General features: G+C 41.9%; 1 protein-coding gene across 1 annotated transcript; it reads left to right on the top strand.

Annotated features, from left to right (window-relative positions):
- The first annotated feature begins 369 nt into the window (after positions 1 to 369).
- On the top strand, positions 370 to 12,597 carry airim (AFG2 interacting ribosome maturation factor). Its single transcript, XM_072548546.1, has 5 exons — positions 370 to 465; positions 4,323 to 4,613; positions 6,631 to 6,810; positions 9,472 to 9,590; positions 11,577 to 12,597. The coding sequence occupies exons 2-5, from the start codon at positions 4,342 to 4,344 to the stop codon at positions 11,657 to 11,659; spliced, it is 654 nt and encodes a 217-aa protein (XP_072404647.1). The 5' UTR covers positions 370 to 465; positions 4,323 to 4,341; the 3' UTR covers positions 11,660 to 12,597.
- Positions 12,598 to 17,578: the final 4,981 nt, after the last annotated feature.

The following is a 17,578-nucleotide window of genomic DNA, read 5'->3' as shown; positions in this document are numbered from 1 at the left end:
GCAGCTCAGAAAACAGCCATTCACAACAGTAACTCAGATAGCAGCCAATCAGAACACAGTAGCTCAGATAACAGCTAATCACAGCACAGGAGCTCAGATAGCAGGCAATCACAACACAACAACTCAGATATTAGCCAATCACAACACCGCAGCTCAGATAACAGCCAATCACAGTGGAGCCTTACTTCACAGAGCAACCATTCTAAATTCCACTATCAACAACTAAATTATTTTTAAACTCTAAGGAGGAAAAGAGCACGAAAGTGACCACGTGGGCCTGTAAATTCTCAGTCACACTCATATACCTGCGAGGTAAGAAATAATTTAAAGCGCAGAGCATCATGGGAGTTGTAGTCCTGGCGGTTGGGTGAGCTGTGCGCAGGCGCGGAGATGGAGATGGAGATGGACATGGCGGTGTGCGGCGGGGGCAGTCGGTGCTGAAGCTTCACTCACCGTCGTCAGCGGGTGAGTCTGTGGGCGGGGAGGGGAGGGGAAGCGAGGCCTCGCGTTACTTTAACTCGGGGTTTGACCCCTCGTGGCCTCCTCGAGTCTCTGAAAACTTTAAATAAAACCGGAAGTTGTTGGGGTGGGGGTAAAAACTCTGGAGGTCAGGCGGTATCTGTGAGGCGACGCTTCAGCTCCCAGTGACCCTCCTTCAACACACTGTACCCGGGGGAGGGGTCACATGAAACTATCACGGTATTCAAACAGAAGAAAGACTCAACAGACAATCAATTTTTCAATGTATGATTTCAGTTACATCACACTGTAAATGTTTGCTGTAAATTCTGTGTGTTATAACTGAGCCCTCCACTATCACCTGGTGAAGGAGAGATGCTCCAAAAGCTAGTGCTTCCAATTAAACCTGTTGGGACTATAACCTGGTGTTGTGTGATTATTAACTTTGTCCACCCCATATATCTTCCATGTGAAATGTTAAACCCGAGGTCCCATCTGCCTCTTCAAATGGCTGTAACAGATCCCGTGGCACTGTTTCCAACAAAAGTTAACCCTGGGGTCACCCATTCCCCCATTGCAGGCTATCATTACAAACCACATTTGTAACTGTCATTGGGATAGAGATCTTATTTTGTGTCAATGCCACACAATGTTTTAATCAGAAATTCTCATTGAGTTGCAGAGGATAAATGTTTATATAAAAGACAGAACTCAAAGAGGTGTCTTTGGTTTGTTTGGTTAGAGTCAAACTCCAATGTTTATTTGTTTCTTTGATATGCTACTGTATGATCATAGAATCCCTACATTGTGGAAACAGAATCTTTGGCCCAGCAAGCCCACGCTGTCCCTCTGAAGAGTAACCCAATCAGACCCATTCCCCTACCCTATTACTCTACATTTACCCTGACAAATGCACGTAACCCACACATCCCTGAATGCTGTGGGTAATTTAGCCTGGCCAGTTCACCTATCCTGCACACCTTTGGACTGTGGAAGGAAACTGGAGTACCCGGAGGAAACCCGAGCAGTTGTGGGGAGAATGTGCAAACTCCACACAGATAGTCACCTGAGACTGGAATCGAACCCAGGTCTCAGGTGCTATGAGGTAGGGGTGCTAACTACTGAGCCACCATATCACCGTTCTCCAACCTTCCAAAGCTTCAACAATGCTGCATTCCCCCAACTTTAGCCTGCCATGCATTTATTCCTAAAAAAGCTGTCGCCTGCAGATATTAAATTCCTTCTTCAACCTGTTGCTTCTACTTAAAACCTAACTCTTGATTTCTAAGTTATTTTTATTTCAAAAATATACTTTATTCATTAAAAATATCTTTTGTATATAATCACAAACAGTTTAGTTTTTTGTAGAGGGTGGCTCAATTGTTAGCAATGCTGCCTCACAGCGCCAGGGACCTGGCTTCAATTCCAGCCTTGGGTGACTATCTGTGTGGAGTTTGCACATTCTCCTTGTTTCTGTTTGGGTTTCTTCCCCCATTTCAAAGAAATGCAGGTTGGTGATTTGGCCATGATAAATTGCCCGTAGTGTTCAGGGATGTGTAGGCTAGCTGCTTGAGTTAGGGGAAATGTAGAGAAATAGGGTTTGGGAACGCGTCTGGGATACTCTTTGGAAGGTTAGTGTGGACATGTTGGGCAAATGGTCTGTTTCCACACTGTAGGGATTCTATTATGAAATGGAGGAGTTTAAACATTTTACACTTAATCTACTAAGATCTGGAAGTGAATGTAGATCAGTGAACACAATAACTGCAATAGTGTGTGCTGTGTGGATGCACCAATATTTTATTGGAAATTTGAGTACAGGGTTTTGGATGAGCTTATGACTACAAAGGGTAAGAGGTTGCCAGACAAGCATGAAATATTCCAGTCTGGAAAACATGGCTGACAGTTTCAAAACAAGCAGGAGCTGAAGCAATGGTTTTCATGTTGAAAAAAGAAGTAACAGGAAAAGAAAAGGTTGATTGGGAATTGTAGAACTACGGGGCATACTCTGAGAATTAGGGCCAGACCATTCAGGTGAGACATTAGGAAGCACTTCTACACACACACACACAGGGTGGTAGATGTTTGGAACTCTTCCACAAACAGCAGTGGATGCTGGATCAGTGGTTGGTTTTAAATCTGAGATAGTAACTATTTGTTAAGCAAAGATATTAAGAGATATGGGCCACAGCTCAGTCGTAAATTCATTGAAAGTGGAACAGGCTCAAGGCGCTGAATGGCCAACTCATCTTCCTCGATAAGAGGCCCATTTCTCTGCAGGTGGGATACGGAGATGTGAATAGTCAGTTAAGACCAACAAAAGAACACAACACTGGAAACAGTCAGAGGAATTAACATTTCAACTTTAGCCTTCTTAACTTGTTGCATGTGAATTAGGAGCAAAAGTCAGCTATGGCTGATCTGATTATTCTGTATTTCTGTCTGCCCCATTAACCTTTCACCCTCTTGTTAATCAATAATCTTTGTACCCCTGAGTTAAGAATATTCAAATACACTGCTTCCATCATCTTTCGAAAAGGCAAGTTCCAAACACTCATAACCATAATCTTCTATCTGAAATGGGTGACTCTTTACAGTAAAGTGACCCCCTAGTTCTAGATTCTCCTAAAAGAAAAATCATAAGTTCCATGTATACTCTCTCTAAACCTCTCAGTATTATTTATCAATCTAGTCACCTCCCACTCTTTGAAACTGCAGCAGATGCCTGTCGAGCATGTCCAAACTTTCCTCAAACACAGATTCCAGGTATTGTAAATCTTCTCTAAAGGTTTTTCTATGGTTAACCTTCAATAATAAGTCCAGTGCTGTACATTGTACTCCCAGATGTGGTCTTACTACTGCCCTGTGTAACAAAACTTGATCTTTCACACAGTAAGTAATAGCATTCTGTTGGATACCTGAACACTTGTACCTCCATTCTAACCTTTCTTTAAATTAATGCTCTAGGATACCTAGATCCCTCTCCATCCATGAACTCTGCCATTTCTCACCATTTAGAGTATCCAGTTTGGTTCTTCCTGCCAAAATGAACAATGTCACATTTTTCCACAGGATACTCCATTTGCCAGATCTTTTCTTACTCACTAAATCCATTTATTATCCCTTTTTTCACCTGATTATGTACACTTCACAACTGCCTGAATTTTTCATCAGCAAATTTAACTTTGGTCCCTTTTATTTAAGCTGTTAATGTAAATTGTAAAACAGTGAGTCTCCAGCACTGATCCCTTAGGCCATTCCTTACACCTTGCCGACCAGAACATCAACCATTTATACCTAATATAGATATTCTTCTGAATTACTTGATGGAAATCTGAGGAAAATGCATCTACCTCTATTCATAGTGCATGTTGCTTCCTGAAAGACCTCCAGAAAAATTGATTTCCCTTTTCACGAAGCCATGTTGACAGTGTGAGATTTATCACCTGCCAGTCCACAGCTCCAACAACTTACTCGGTACCGAGCTCCTGGTGATTGTGGTAACTATAATATTGAAGAAAATTCCATAAATATAGTATCCATTTTGTAGGAACATAATTACGTAGGTCGGAAGGAAGGACAGAATATAAAAACATCAAATGATGAAAAGGTTGACAAGGGGGTTAAAATTGGAGCACAAGAGAAAGCTAACTGGAAATATAAAATCTAATTGCAAGAATGTGTTTGGTATCTAGTTTTAAAAGACATGATTTGCTAATTCATATTAGAGGTTATATTTTAATAGTCTTATCACTTATAGAAATCAAACACGTGCTTTACCTGTTTATTTCATTGGATACTTTTATTTCACTGGATATTTTTTCTTGTTGATTGGATTTACTTTCTTGTGATTTTCTGATTAGATTACTGTAGCAAAAAGTCATGGCTCAGAAACAAGCCTTGCTGGCTGTTCATCAAGTCCTGGAGAAATGTTTCCGTGTTATTGAGCAGCAACAGAATTTGTGGGAAAGTGCACTGACGGAATGTATCCCAATCCTGAGTTCGCTGAGTAACTTGGCAGAGCAACTGCAAGCATGCAACAAAGTTGTGTTTATGAATACTCCCTTTCGAGAGTTCCCTGATCTACAAAACCGTCTGAAATACAAACTCACCCAGGCTATCACAATCAACTTGGAAACCCTTGGTGAGAAAATGTAGGTTCCAGCATCCTTCATCTATTGATAATTAACCCTAAAGTACTGTCTTGTGACATTAATTTGTACAACCATCAGCTTGTTTATTGTCAAAAGTCAAGTTAGATTTGGCACTAAATATGCATTTTTATTGTTCTGGAAATGCTGATAGCACCTACAAGCTTAAAGAGATCCAGACTTCTGCTGAAAATGAATAGAGTTACAGCTGGTATCCTAGGCACTTGTTTGTTAATTCTTGTGTTTATTACAATGCTACTTTGTTTTTGGAGAATACAGCTCTTGCCAGTTCTATACCCTGAGCTGAATAAGCCAAGGTCAGTGTAAGAGCTTTTGTGGCAGAAATGCATTTATGTCCTACCTTCACATGACTGAACTTCCCATTCACTATGAGCTTCATTTTGATTCATTTAAGCACATTTTTTCTCTCTATGGTAGTATTTGTGATTTTGACTGGTAATGTCATTTCTGAAAACCAGGAGAAATATAGAATATTGGCTATCTTATTTCATCTGGCACTGACCTCTGGTAGGGTTTACTTTCTGAGGAGCTGTGCAGCCTTTAATATTTAGTCTGAAAGAATGTTTTTAACATCTAAAGTTAGGTGAATGGTTTAAGTGTGTTAGTTTGTTTTTGAAGTATACTTACTGGCACTGAATAATAAATGGTGATTCTCTTTTGATGTTCACTCTATCAAGTATTTCCAGCAGTTTCTGTCACTGCTGTCAGCATATACTCTGGACCTATCTCTCTTCTCCTCTTATCACTTGTTTGCTTTTTGTTTTGTGACACCTGTTATTTCTAATCGCTACTCCTATAGCTAACCTCCCCCTGACTTCTCTTTTTGTTTCACATTTTCTACATTATAAAACTAGTCTTTTTAATCTCACTTCAGTTCTGAAGAAGAGTTATTTTGGACTTGAAACATTAACTCTTATTTCTCTTTCCACAAGTGCTACCAGTTGGGTTTCTCCAGTACTTTTTGCTTTTATCCCCATGTACTTTTTTATCTTCCCAACACTTTGCTGAAGCCGGTTACTGATGTTCACTGAAATCACAGATCAGGTCATTAAGCTCCATGCAATTAGGGAAACTAAATGGGGATGAGTTTTTTTTTGGGTGAGTGTGGGTTGGCTGCCCATTGATTTTATTGATGAAACTTCATCTAGGAACTTTATGTAAGTTACAAAATTCAGACTACTTGTACATTTCTCATAGCTTTCCAGAATATGCTCAGTCCGAACAATGACTTTTGGTTTGAGTAAGCTGTTGTCTCTTCGTTAATTCTCCTGTTGCACATTGAGAATTCTGAAAGATCATCCAGACCGATCAAAGGTTCTGGAGAACAATGAAAGATAGAAGCAAACAAACTAAAGCTATTCTAATGCTATAAAAACTTGTTGCGAGTGACTGTTATCTATTTAGCACTTGTGCAGTAGTAGTAAACCAAATAGACAAGTGAAGGTCCCATAAATGACATTGTATGACAACCAGTTGATCTGCTTCTGGTGGCTGCAGTAAAATTGCTGGCTTGGGCACTAGAAAAATGTCCTGATCTTTAAATTGTGTCATCGATATTAAATCAAACTTGGCGAGCACATGATTTAAAATACTAGAATGCAGAATGCTTTTATTAAACTGGAATATCAGCTTCGACTGTGTTCAAATGATGATGAGGTGGGGTGTGAATGCAGAGCCTTTTGACTCTGAAATAAATGAACCAAGTGGATTTTGCTATCTGAGTTATTGACTATCTTAAATTCATTAGTTGTGCCTGAATGCAATGTTTAAAGCTGAATTGAAAATTAATATTCTTATATTACCACTAAAATTGATTTCTATTCCTGTGTACTTTGACCTAAATTGTGGTAACTGTGACTTTCCTGAAAGAGACTTTATTGAAAACCAGGGAGCAATGTGTCTTTAAAATACACTTTGCTATCTGTGTGGCTATAACTTGAATATGTTTTGTTATTCAATGTTGCTTGATCTAATGGTTTCTTTTTTAACATCTGTCAAGGAGTGTAATGAAAAAGGTACGGGACACAGCCACTAATCAAGTGACAACGTGCTTCCAAATGTACGAGAAACATGCTGACACCATTGGGTTGCCTGCAGTTCTTGAGCGTTCATGTCTCTGTCCATCTGTAGCAGATATGTTGGAGTGGCTTCAGGATGTCCAGCGGTTTTACAGAAGGCAGTATCCTTTTAATGTTGGCCCCTCCACCTCGTAACTTGTCTGTGCGCTGGAAGACTGGAGGTTGGCTAACGTGGTTCCACTGTTTAAGAAAGGTGGTAAGGACAAGCCAGGGAACTATAGACCAGTGAGCCTGACGTTGGTGGTGAGCAAGTTGTTGGAGAGAATCCTGAGGGACAGAATGTACATGTATTTGGAAAGGCAAGGACTGATTAAGGATAGTCAACATGGCTTTATGCGTCTGTCAATCATGATTAATTTTTTTGAAGAAGTAACAACGAGGATTGGAGGTAGAGCGGTAGATATGATCTATATGGACTTCAGTATGGCATTCGACAAGGTTCCCCATGGGAGACTGATTAGCAAGGTTAGATCTCACAGAATGCAGGGAGAACTAGCTATTTGGATACAGAACTGGTTCAAAGGTAGAAGACAGAGGGTGGTGGTGGAGGGTTGTTTTTTCAAACTGGAGGCCTGTGACCGGTGGAGTGCCACAAGGAGCGGTGCTGGATCCACTACTTTTCATCATTTATATAAAAGATTGTAGAGTGGTGCTGGAAAAGCACCATGCCTGATGAAGGACATTTGCCCGAAATGTCGATTTTACTGCTCCCCGGGTGCTACCTGAACTGCTGTGCTTTTCCAGCACCACTCTAATCTAGACTCTGGTTTCCAGCATCTGCAGTAATTGTTTTTATCTATATAAAAGATTTTGATGTGAGCATAAGAAGTATAGTAAGTAAGTTGCAGATGGCACCAAAATTGTAGGTGTAGTGGACAGCAAAGAAGATTACCTCTGACTACAACAAGATCTTAATGAAATGGGCCAATGGGCTGAGAAGAGGTAGATGGAGTTTAATTTAGATAAATGTGAGGTGCAGCATTTTGGGAAAGCAAATCTTAGCAGGACTCATACACTTAATGGTAAGGTCCTAGGGAGTGTTGCTGAATAAGGAGACCTTGGATGCAGGTTCATAGCTCCTTGAAAGTGGAGTCGCAGGTAGGCAGGATAGTGAAGTTGGCATTTTGTATGCTTTCCTTTATTGGTCAGAGTACTGAGTACAGGTGTTGGGAGGTCATGTTGTGGCTGTACAGGACATTGGTTAGGCCACTGTTGGAATATTGCATGCAATTCTGGTCTCCTTCCTATCAGAAAGATGTTGTGAAACTTGAAAGGGTTCAGAAAAGATTTACAAGGATGTCGCCAGGATTGGAGGATTTGAGCTACAGGGAGAGGTTGCATTGGCTAGGGCTGTTTTCCCTGGAGTGTCGGAGGTTGATGGATGACCTTTATAGAGACTTATAAAATCATGAGGGGCATGGATAGGGTAAATAGGCAAAGTCTGTTCCCTGGGGTGGGGGAAGAGAAGAACTAGAGGGCATAGGCATGGGGTGAGAGGAGAAAGACATAGAAGAGACCTATGGGGCAACTTTTTCACTCAGAGGATGGTGCGTGTATGGAATGAGCTGCCAGAGGAAGTGGTGGAGGCTACCTCAAATGGAGGTAGGCCAATGTGAATTATAGTGTAAAATACTTTTTACTTGTTTGCTAATTTAGTGTTTGAGGAAGCAGACCTTCTATCCTGGACAGCCTGGAAGGGGTAGCTATGTAATACTTGGCCTCTCAATTCCTGTTCACATTGCCCTTTTGGTTCCATTCAGTGCAGTCCTTCTTTCTTCTGAGCTATTGCTGGTAGAGCATTCTTTTGCTTTATGACCCTATCCAAGCTGGCGTGAGTAGTTGCTCAACGCATCATCTAAATGACAGTCTTCAGGAGAAGGCCTGACATACGTTAACTGGAACAAACAAAAACAAGTTGTAAGAGAAACTTGGTAAGTCTGGCAGCAACTGTGGAGAGAGAAACAGTTAACATTTTGACTTCTTGAGAAGTCCTGAAGAAGGGTCACTTGACTCAAAATGGTGATTGTTTCTGTCACCACAGCTACTCCAGCAATTTTTGTTTCCGTTTGTTTCAGATCTCCAGCATCTGCAGTTCTTGGTTATACTTTTACTGGACCTCATTTTCAGGGTGGCCATCTGTGACAAGTATTTAGACATGTCAAGAGAGATAGCTAGCAACTGACCATCTCAAAGCCTGGTTTTCTGACTGGATCCTGAAAGCCTGAGGAAGGTGGGGATGTCTGTAAAAGGACCTAGAGCAATAAGGGGAATTTACCTGGTCAGTTTTCTGAAATAAAAAGTGGCAGCTGGAATCCTATTTATGTCAGAGGGTCCCCAATTAGGCTTTTAAAAAGTCACTTGTTTGATTCAGTGGAGCGGGAGGGGGTGGCCGTAGATGCAGACCTGCAGGGTGGGTGGATGTGCTGCAACTGCAATGATGGTGGCTTATTGTTCCTCCTTTCAAGGTACGACCCTGTTTTTGCCAGCCTGAAAATGAGCTCCTTTTACTAAACACCACCCTTTCTCTACCTCCAAACAACCACATTTATATCCAACATTTCAGCCACCTCCCTTGGTTTTCATGCTTTGAAGGTTGGACCCCAACACTTTGTGCCTTGACTTGTACTGCTAGCATCTCAACTCTATGTAAATATAAGTTGTTGGTCATAGGAGGATGCAGGCAACTGGCAGAAAAAAAGTTCATCTGACCCTTTTAACTTGTCATCACTCCATCACTGAGTATTCATTAACAATTATGAAAGATATCTATCCAGGATGCTCTTACTTAAAAATATCAGCCCTGCTAATCTAGCAAACCTTCAGGCTCTCCCTCAATCTTGGAGCAGTGTCTCAGAGCAGATGGATCAGGACTTGGTTACAGGTAATTTGTTATCATTTCTTCAATCTCCTATTCATTAGCTTGCCTCAACCTTTATCCCCAGCAGGTTAACAGAATGGCAATTTGGGTGATTTACTGCTTCTTGGATCTGTGGGACCCATAGCCCAATTAGTGCCTTTTAAAGGCAAAGGAAGAAAAGGTGTAAAATTGGGAGGAGGACTGTAGGAACTTTAAAACCTGGAGCAAGTACCATAGACTAATACTTTTATTTGAATTGGAATGGGTTCTGAAGAAGAGTCAGACTGAACTTGAAACATTAACTCTTTCTGTCTCCACAGATGCAGCCAGACATGTTAAGTTTCTCCAGTATCCTTTGTTTCAGATTTTCCGGCATCCGCTGTATTTTGCCTTTTTAATGGATTTGGAAAAGGCAGTTATGCCTTGATTACTCAAATTAACTTTTCTTGAAGCAAGGGAAGGTTAAAGGGAATGCAATAGATGTCTGTATGGATTTTAAGAAATTTTTCACAAAGTACATCATAATATAAACTGGTTAACAAAATGGAAAAGGATGGATTAAAACAAAGACTTAAGGATAGTAAATTTTGTAAATAGTTCTTTTTCAATGAAAGATTGTAGAATATGGTATTTATCAAAGTTCAGTGTTGAAACTATTTTTGAGATAAACTATTGGATTTTGGGATATAAGGTACATTTGGAAAACTTACTGACCATATTCACTTCGATATGGAAGACAGTGGGGCTATACCAATGGATTGCAACAGGCTAGCAGGATATGGAAACAAATGGTGAATGGAGTTTAATACGAGATATGAGGTGATGCATTTTGACAGAAGAGATAGAGGGGATACAAGCAGGCTGATAACATTCTAAAGTGTGCAGAGATAAAGAAACCTTGCAGGTTCACTGAAAGCAATCAGACATTGAAAGAGGAATTAACAAATAGAGTTCTTTGGCTTCATGAATGGAGATATTAAATACAAAAAATTGAGAATTATATTGATTCTCTAGAAAGTTCTGTTTAACCCAAAGCTAGAGTATTGAGCCACTTTTGGTCATCATACTTTAAGAATAATGTGAAAGTCTTTAAATAGTGCAGAGGAAATTCACAAGAATGGTTTCAGTAATGAGAGAACTTAGCTCAAGTTAGTCTTAACCATCATGACATTTAAGATGTCTTTAGATGATCCTTGTGTGCTACGGCATTTCAAGTGATCAATTACTGAAAAGTAGGACCGAAATGCATAGATGCTTGATAACTGGCATGGGTTTCTTGGGCTGAAAGGCCTCTTTCTATTCTATTATGGACCAGGCCAGACCCCCTCAAAACATGTTAAGGTAGCCCAGACCCTAACGTTTTTTTTATTTTAACGGCAGATGTAAAGTGAAAATGCAGTACAAAGATTATGACAAACCTTTTGAATAGATAAAGAAAAGTTGAGAGGAAAACCATTTTTATGTAGCCAGTGGTAATGAGCTTAAACTTTCAGCCTTTGAAGATGATGTGAATTGAAAGAATGATTCCAGAGTGAAATTGGATAGACAGTTGAGGGAAATAAATTATCAGAACTATGAAGATTGGAATGGGCTTCAGGCCAAATGACCTTTCTGTGCTATAATGACTTTCACTTTAAAAAAACTGACATCCGTAGAAAAGATTGCAAATAGATTGTTGCCAAACATACAATTTAACAATTGGTTTGAAATCTGATTGACATGTCACTTTTCCTAAAGTCATCCTAATCCAGTTAATGTGGTTGACTCTTAATTGTCGTCTGACCAGGCTTAGCAAGCCACTCCTTTATGACAATGAGGACTGGGTAATATGTCAACCTTGTGAATAATGTCCATACCCTGAAAATGAAAACAAAATCAGTTGCACGAATGATACTGTTTTATTAAATCTGAATGACAGGAGCACATGTTTATACTTGTATTTGTGAAAGTAGTGTTTGTCTGTAGTATCCATAGGATCACTGATGCTCTTTCTTTGTCTTACTGATGCAGATACTTTATTAAAAGTAACATACTTCATGGAAACTTGCCACAGCTCCAAGAAAGGCTCTTCACCAGAACTGTCACAAGTCTGATTTCTTCTTGAAGCCATTTGATCTCATGAAAGTGGTGGTTCACTACATGCCGATATGGAATGTACCTTAAGGGTAACATGGCCCAACCCTTGCATACTATGAATGCAGCCTAACTAGTTCTCAAGTATAGACTTCTTAGTATTTCTATGTCATTTTTTTTAAAAGATGTATCCTTTTGAATTAAGGTGCAGATGGAGTCCTGCTCCATCATTTATGGAGCTGCAGCAGATATTTGTCCATGATTTTCAACTTGGAAGTATTGCATCTAGCCACACAGTTTCACAGAAAGTGACTCCACAACGGAGTGGGAAATTGTCTCATGCACTGCTTTTTTTTTTAAAAGAAATAAATTATTAAAGTAGCAGTGCAAGATGTGGAAACAAAGGCCCAGGAATTCCTGGTGGAATAGGAAATGCAGGTGGGAAGGAAGGGAAGAGAGTGGAGTGAAGGGGAGGGGATATCAAGATCAAGTTGGACTGGAACATCTGCCCATTGCTTGAGACACTGACTCATACAGAAATATGCAGTGGACATTGGCTTTGTTTATGGTGCACGCAACTGGGGCACCCACTTGAGGAGGGGGTGAGTGTTATGTTATCACAGCCTAAAGGGGTCCTGGTAGCTTCAGGTTCAGTTTCCTTGTGCACCAATTTTGAAAAGGCAACTGGTTGCTCTAATCTGGCTTCTGGTGTCCAGTTGGGGCTGTGATGGTAAAGAATCTTTACAGACAACTCTGCTCACCACCATCACCATCGCAACTTGGAAAGCCAGACCTCGGACATTTGGACGCAGTTCTCAAACCTGCTGGAGAAGACAGGAGGTACAATGTGAATTTCACAAAAATTCTTGTGTAATGCAGGGTATGTGCTATTCACTTAAGAGCAATGTTATAGCTTTGCAAGCTTGTTCTGTAATAGAATAAACTAATTTGACTCGTTTCTGTTTTATAAATAGATGTATTTCAATCACATTTCAAAAATTGTTTCTTTTTATATTGCGTTTGTGTGGGATCCTAGCAGTAACTTTGTATCATTTACCACAGCAACTGATCAGGCAAGAGTATGCAATCATCACTAGTAAATTGTGTGGACATTAGGTCAAGGAGGCAATAATTCTTTAGTACGTTTTGTTTTGATTGAAAAGCAAGTAGAAACCACTTCAAAAAGGCTGCTGGTGTTTGTGTTTTCAAAGCAATCAGTTTACAGTAAATGGCTGTGTGTCTTAGTGAGTTTCAGGATTTAATAGCTTTTTGAAAGAAACCTTTGATTGCCATTGGTCAAATTTAGCTAGTCTATTTAGCCTGTCTGAAAGTTGATGTCTCATAGTGCAGAAAGTCCTTGCCTCACCCAGTACCATGCAGTCTTCTAGGAGAGGTTAAAAACATTTTTTTTACAAAACCCAGACAACTTGGTGGGCGGCACAGTGGTTAGCACTGCTGCCTCACAGCGCCAGCGACCCGGGTTCAATTCCTGCCTCAGGCGACTGACTGTTTGCAGTTTGCACGTTCTCCCCGTGTCTGTGTGGGTTTCCTCCGGGTGCTCTGGTTTCCTCCCACAGTCCAAAGATGTGCAGGTTAGGTAAATTGGCCATGCTAAATTGCCTGTAGTGTTAGGTAAGGGGTAAATGTAGGGGTATGGGTGGGTTGCGCTTCGGCGGGTCGGTGTGGACTTATTGGGCTGAAGGGCCTGTTTCCACACTGTAAGTAATCTAATCTTAAAAAAAAACTTGCGGAGAGTTGGGAGGGGTAGGGGTGGTGGTGGGTTGGATGCAAGAGAGATGGAAAGCATTTTTAAAGCTTCGCTCTGTTCTTTTTAACCAAATGGAGACTCGTCCATAATTCCATGAAATTTAATTTGAGATTGCTGTGATCACGTATCCATGTTCCATTTAATTTTAATTCTTAAGGCCAACTTCTTGCCTGTTACATCTAGATTAGGAGAGATCACAGCTCCCCTTTAACCCTGTCTGGTCAGTTCTATTGTATTTCTTTCTTTTTAGAAGATAATTTCAACTGAAAGTATAATAACCATCTACTAGATCGGTTTAACTAAGTTTATTACCCAGTGTCCTGAAGACAAGGTAGGTGGGGAAAGTGTCTCCTTTACATGATGATTTAGAGTTATGGTTGCTGGTTGAATACAAGAGATTGCTGATTAGCCTCTTAAATGAGAATTGTTTCCCTCAGAGGGACATGAGTCTTTGCGTACTCTTAAGGCAGATTTAGATTCCTTACGAACATGGGAGTGAAAGGTTGTAAGAGTAGCTGGGATTGTGGAATACACAGATTAGCCACTATCTGGTTGAATGGCACAGTGGACCCACTGGCCGACTCTTAATTCATAGGTTTGCGTGTTTTTGGAACTTTGACACAACTTTAACACCAGTTACCCACTAAAACCACATAATTGGCTGAAAGCCCTTTGAGCTGACCTTTGGTTACAAAAGAAACAATAAATGTAGTTCTTATCTTTCTATTTAAACAGTCAGGTTACAAATGCAAGTTTTGCAACATTATTTGGATCTTTTTTTAGAATTTACACTTCATCTGGATGCTGTTGTGAGCAATTTGGAATATTTGCATTCTAATATTTTTTTCAATATATTTAAATACATCCTTGTTTTTCTATTGAAAATAGGTGTGGGGGGTATTTACATTTAAGAATCATCTAATTGAGTAATAAACATTCGATTTACTTATTATGTGGGTCTGGAAAACTGTTGGACAAGCAACCTTTAACTAAAGCAGGTAGGAGTAGAGGCACATCGTGATGTGGTGCCATTAGCTAACCTTGTTTTTGGAAGATAGCACAAGTGGGACTGTTACAAACAGAGCATGAGGCTGTTGACCCCAGGAAACATTGAGGAGCTCAAGAGAGATTACGCCACTTGGAGAACTATGAAGCCCCACTTTGAGTCTCCAGTAGACTGGTGGGAAACAATAAAAGGGAACATCAAGAGGTTCTTCATCCTCAGAGGTGTTCAGGAGGTGAGAGAGAGGTGGGGGAAAACTGTCCTAACTCCAGGAAAGTATGCAGAACCTGCTCCTGCTGCAGACGATTGGATTTGATGTCACGGAGGACCTCCAGGAGGTGAAGGGCCAGCAAGCCTCGCTCTTTGCCTCGGAGGCCTCCAAGATCATCTTCCGGTCCAGGGTCCACTCTTCCAGAAGGTGCACAAAGAGAGCTCTGTGCTCAGCAGCCAGAAGGAAGAAGATGGCTCAGTAATGTCATCTCAGGCTGAAGTTATGAAGATCAGCAAATCATTCTATGCCAGTCTTATATGACTTGAAGCCAACTGACAGCGCAGCCTCCCAGTTGTTCCTGACCTGTTATCACTGAGGTCTTAGATAACTGAACACAGGAGAGGATGGACCAGCCATTATCTCTGGATGAGCTGACCAAGGCCCTAGAGTCCTTCAAAAAGAATAAAACTCCCGGCACCGATGGCTTACCGGTTGAGCTCTATTCTGCTATATACGACTTGATTGGCAGGGATCTGCTGGAGGTCTATATTAGTATGCATCTGGCAGGCACTATGAGTGAAGCCATGAGGAAAGGCATCATCACCCTCATCTACAAGCAGAAAGGGGTGAGGGAGGAAGTCAGAAATTGGGGACCAATCTCACTATTAAACGTAGACAACAAAATCTTGTCAAAGGTCATTGCCAACCAGCTCAGGTCTGCTCTGGAATCGATGATCCACCCTGATCAAACCTATGCTCTACCGGGCAGGAAGATTGCTGAGTGTCTCGCACCCCTCAGGGATACGATTGCCTACGTGCAGGACAGGGGGTGGAAACCTGCCTCATCAGCTGGGACCAGGAGAAAGCCTTTGACAGGATTTCTCATTCATTTTTTGCGAGATGATCTCTCCAAAATGGGCTTTGGGGAGGGAATCTGCAATTGGATCCAACTGCTCTACACCAACATTGTCAGTGCAGTCTCAATCAATGGGTGGGAATCAGATAGCTTTCCAGTCAGATCTGGAGTCAGGCAGGGCTGCCCTCTTTCTCCTGCCTTGTTTGTGTGCTGCATAGAGCCATTTGCCAAATCCATCTGGAAGGATGCGAGCCTGAGAGGGGTGACTATTCCTGGCAGCGGGTGCCTAAGGTTAAAGCCTCCCTGTACATGGATAACGTCGCCATTTTCTGCTCTGATCTGCTGTCCGTGCACAGACTTGTGTGCTTCTGTGACCAGTTCCAACGGGCCTCGGGCGGCCAAGGTAAACCAAGACAAGAGCGAGGCCATGCTCTTCGGGAACTGGGCCGACCAATCCTCTATCCCCTTCAGGACTGACCACCTGGTTCAGAGGGGCTGGGGCATATCAGTAAAGTAAGGCAGAAATTGGCAGATAGGAGCAACAGTCACTCTCCATCATGGGTAAAAACCTGGTCATCAGGTGTGAGGCACTGTCATTGCTGTTATATGTGGCACAGGTGTGGCCTATTCCCAGAACCTGTGCCGCTGCAGTCACCTGGGCCATCTTCCACTTCACTTGGAGATCAAAGATGGACCGGGTCTGAAGCAACACAATGTATAAAGATCTGGGCAATGGGGAGAAAGAAACACACCCAATACCACTCTCGCCCTGAAGGCCACCTATGTATGTGGCTGTATCAAGCTGTGCATGGATCCCCGGTACGCAAACACCAAGTGTCACTACGTACTGAGGTTCTACCTTTCCCCATGTTGCGAAGGATGGGCCTGGCCTCGCTGCTGGACCTTTCTGTTTCACTTGTCCTTCATGGAGAAATTTATGAAGAAAACCAGGAGTACATCAGGAAGTGATCACGATGTAGTGTCCTTGAGACCCTTCGGGAAAAGGAGAGGACGGATCCTGTTGAGCGGTTCCCTGAGCAGACTGTCAAAGTCATTTGGCAGAATGCCCCATCACCAGAACTTTCAAACAAGCACCAAGACACTGCTTGGCTGGTGGTGAGAAGGGCTCTGCTGGTGTGATCCTTTATGCATGCCTGGACTCTCTGGCCCTCGAAGTGGCTGTGGAGGGGATGATGTTACACACCTCCTTCTGGAATATGCCTATGCAAAGGAAGTCTGGAGAGGAATGCAGTGGTGTTTGTCGAGGTTCGCCCTGAGCAGCTCCGTGACGCGGGACTCTGTGCTCTATGGTCTGTTCCTCGGCATGCACACCGAGACGAACATCAACTGTGCTTGGAGGGACATCAACTCTGTGAAAGACGCTCATTAGTCTGCCCGAAACCTGTTGATCTTCCAGCTGAAGGAGCTGACCCCGACTGAGTTTTGCAGACTGGCACATTCCAAGGTCCAGGACTATGTGCTGAAGCAGGGGGCAGCTGCCACCAAGGCACGGTGGGGAAAGACCACCGTGTAAGGTCTGCCTGCTGAAGAACAACGGGGGCCCACTCAGTAATTTGGGCTCTGCTGACGCCTCAGCTAAATGTCTGGAGGGTCAACATATGTACTTGTATATACAAATAATTAAGTTCGATCTCTGTATGTAAAGAAATGCAATGTATACATCTGAATGGGATCACCACTTGTTTCGATATCAAAATATTTTTATGAATAAAATATATTTTTGAAATAAAAACAAGTAGAGTGTGAGGCAAAGGTAGTGGTGTGCTGGCAAGGGGGAAGCCAGCCTTGAAGAGGAGGGCTGAGCATAGCCAATTTGGAACAGTAACCAGCAAGTCATGTTAATGTTGAGGAAGTAGTATTCAAACTGTTGAGTGCTCTGCTTGGACTCCATCTTGAGTACTGCATCCACTAGCTTAGTAACAGCACTCATACCGCACTGACAGAGTGCAGCATGGCAGGAGGCCCTAGTTTGTGGATGAAATATCGAACCACCTGTCCTCTCTGGTGGACATAAGAGGATGTGCTTTAGAAGCTGATCAGAAGAGTTCTTCCTAATTTTCTGTATCCCTCCAGCAGCATC

Source organism: Chiloscyllium punctatum, chromosome 27, assembly GCF_047496795.1.
Source record: "Chiloscyllium punctatum isolate Juve2018m chromosome 27, sChiPun1.3, whole genome shotgun sequence".
In the NCBI taxonomy this organism is placed as follows: domain Eukaryota; kingdom Metazoa; phylum Chordata; class Chondrichthyes; order Orectolobiformes; family Hemiscylliidae; genus Chiloscyllium; species Chiloscyllium punctatum.
Note: the sequence above shows the minus strand (reverse complement) of the source record. Positions and strands in the feature narration are given on the sequence as shown.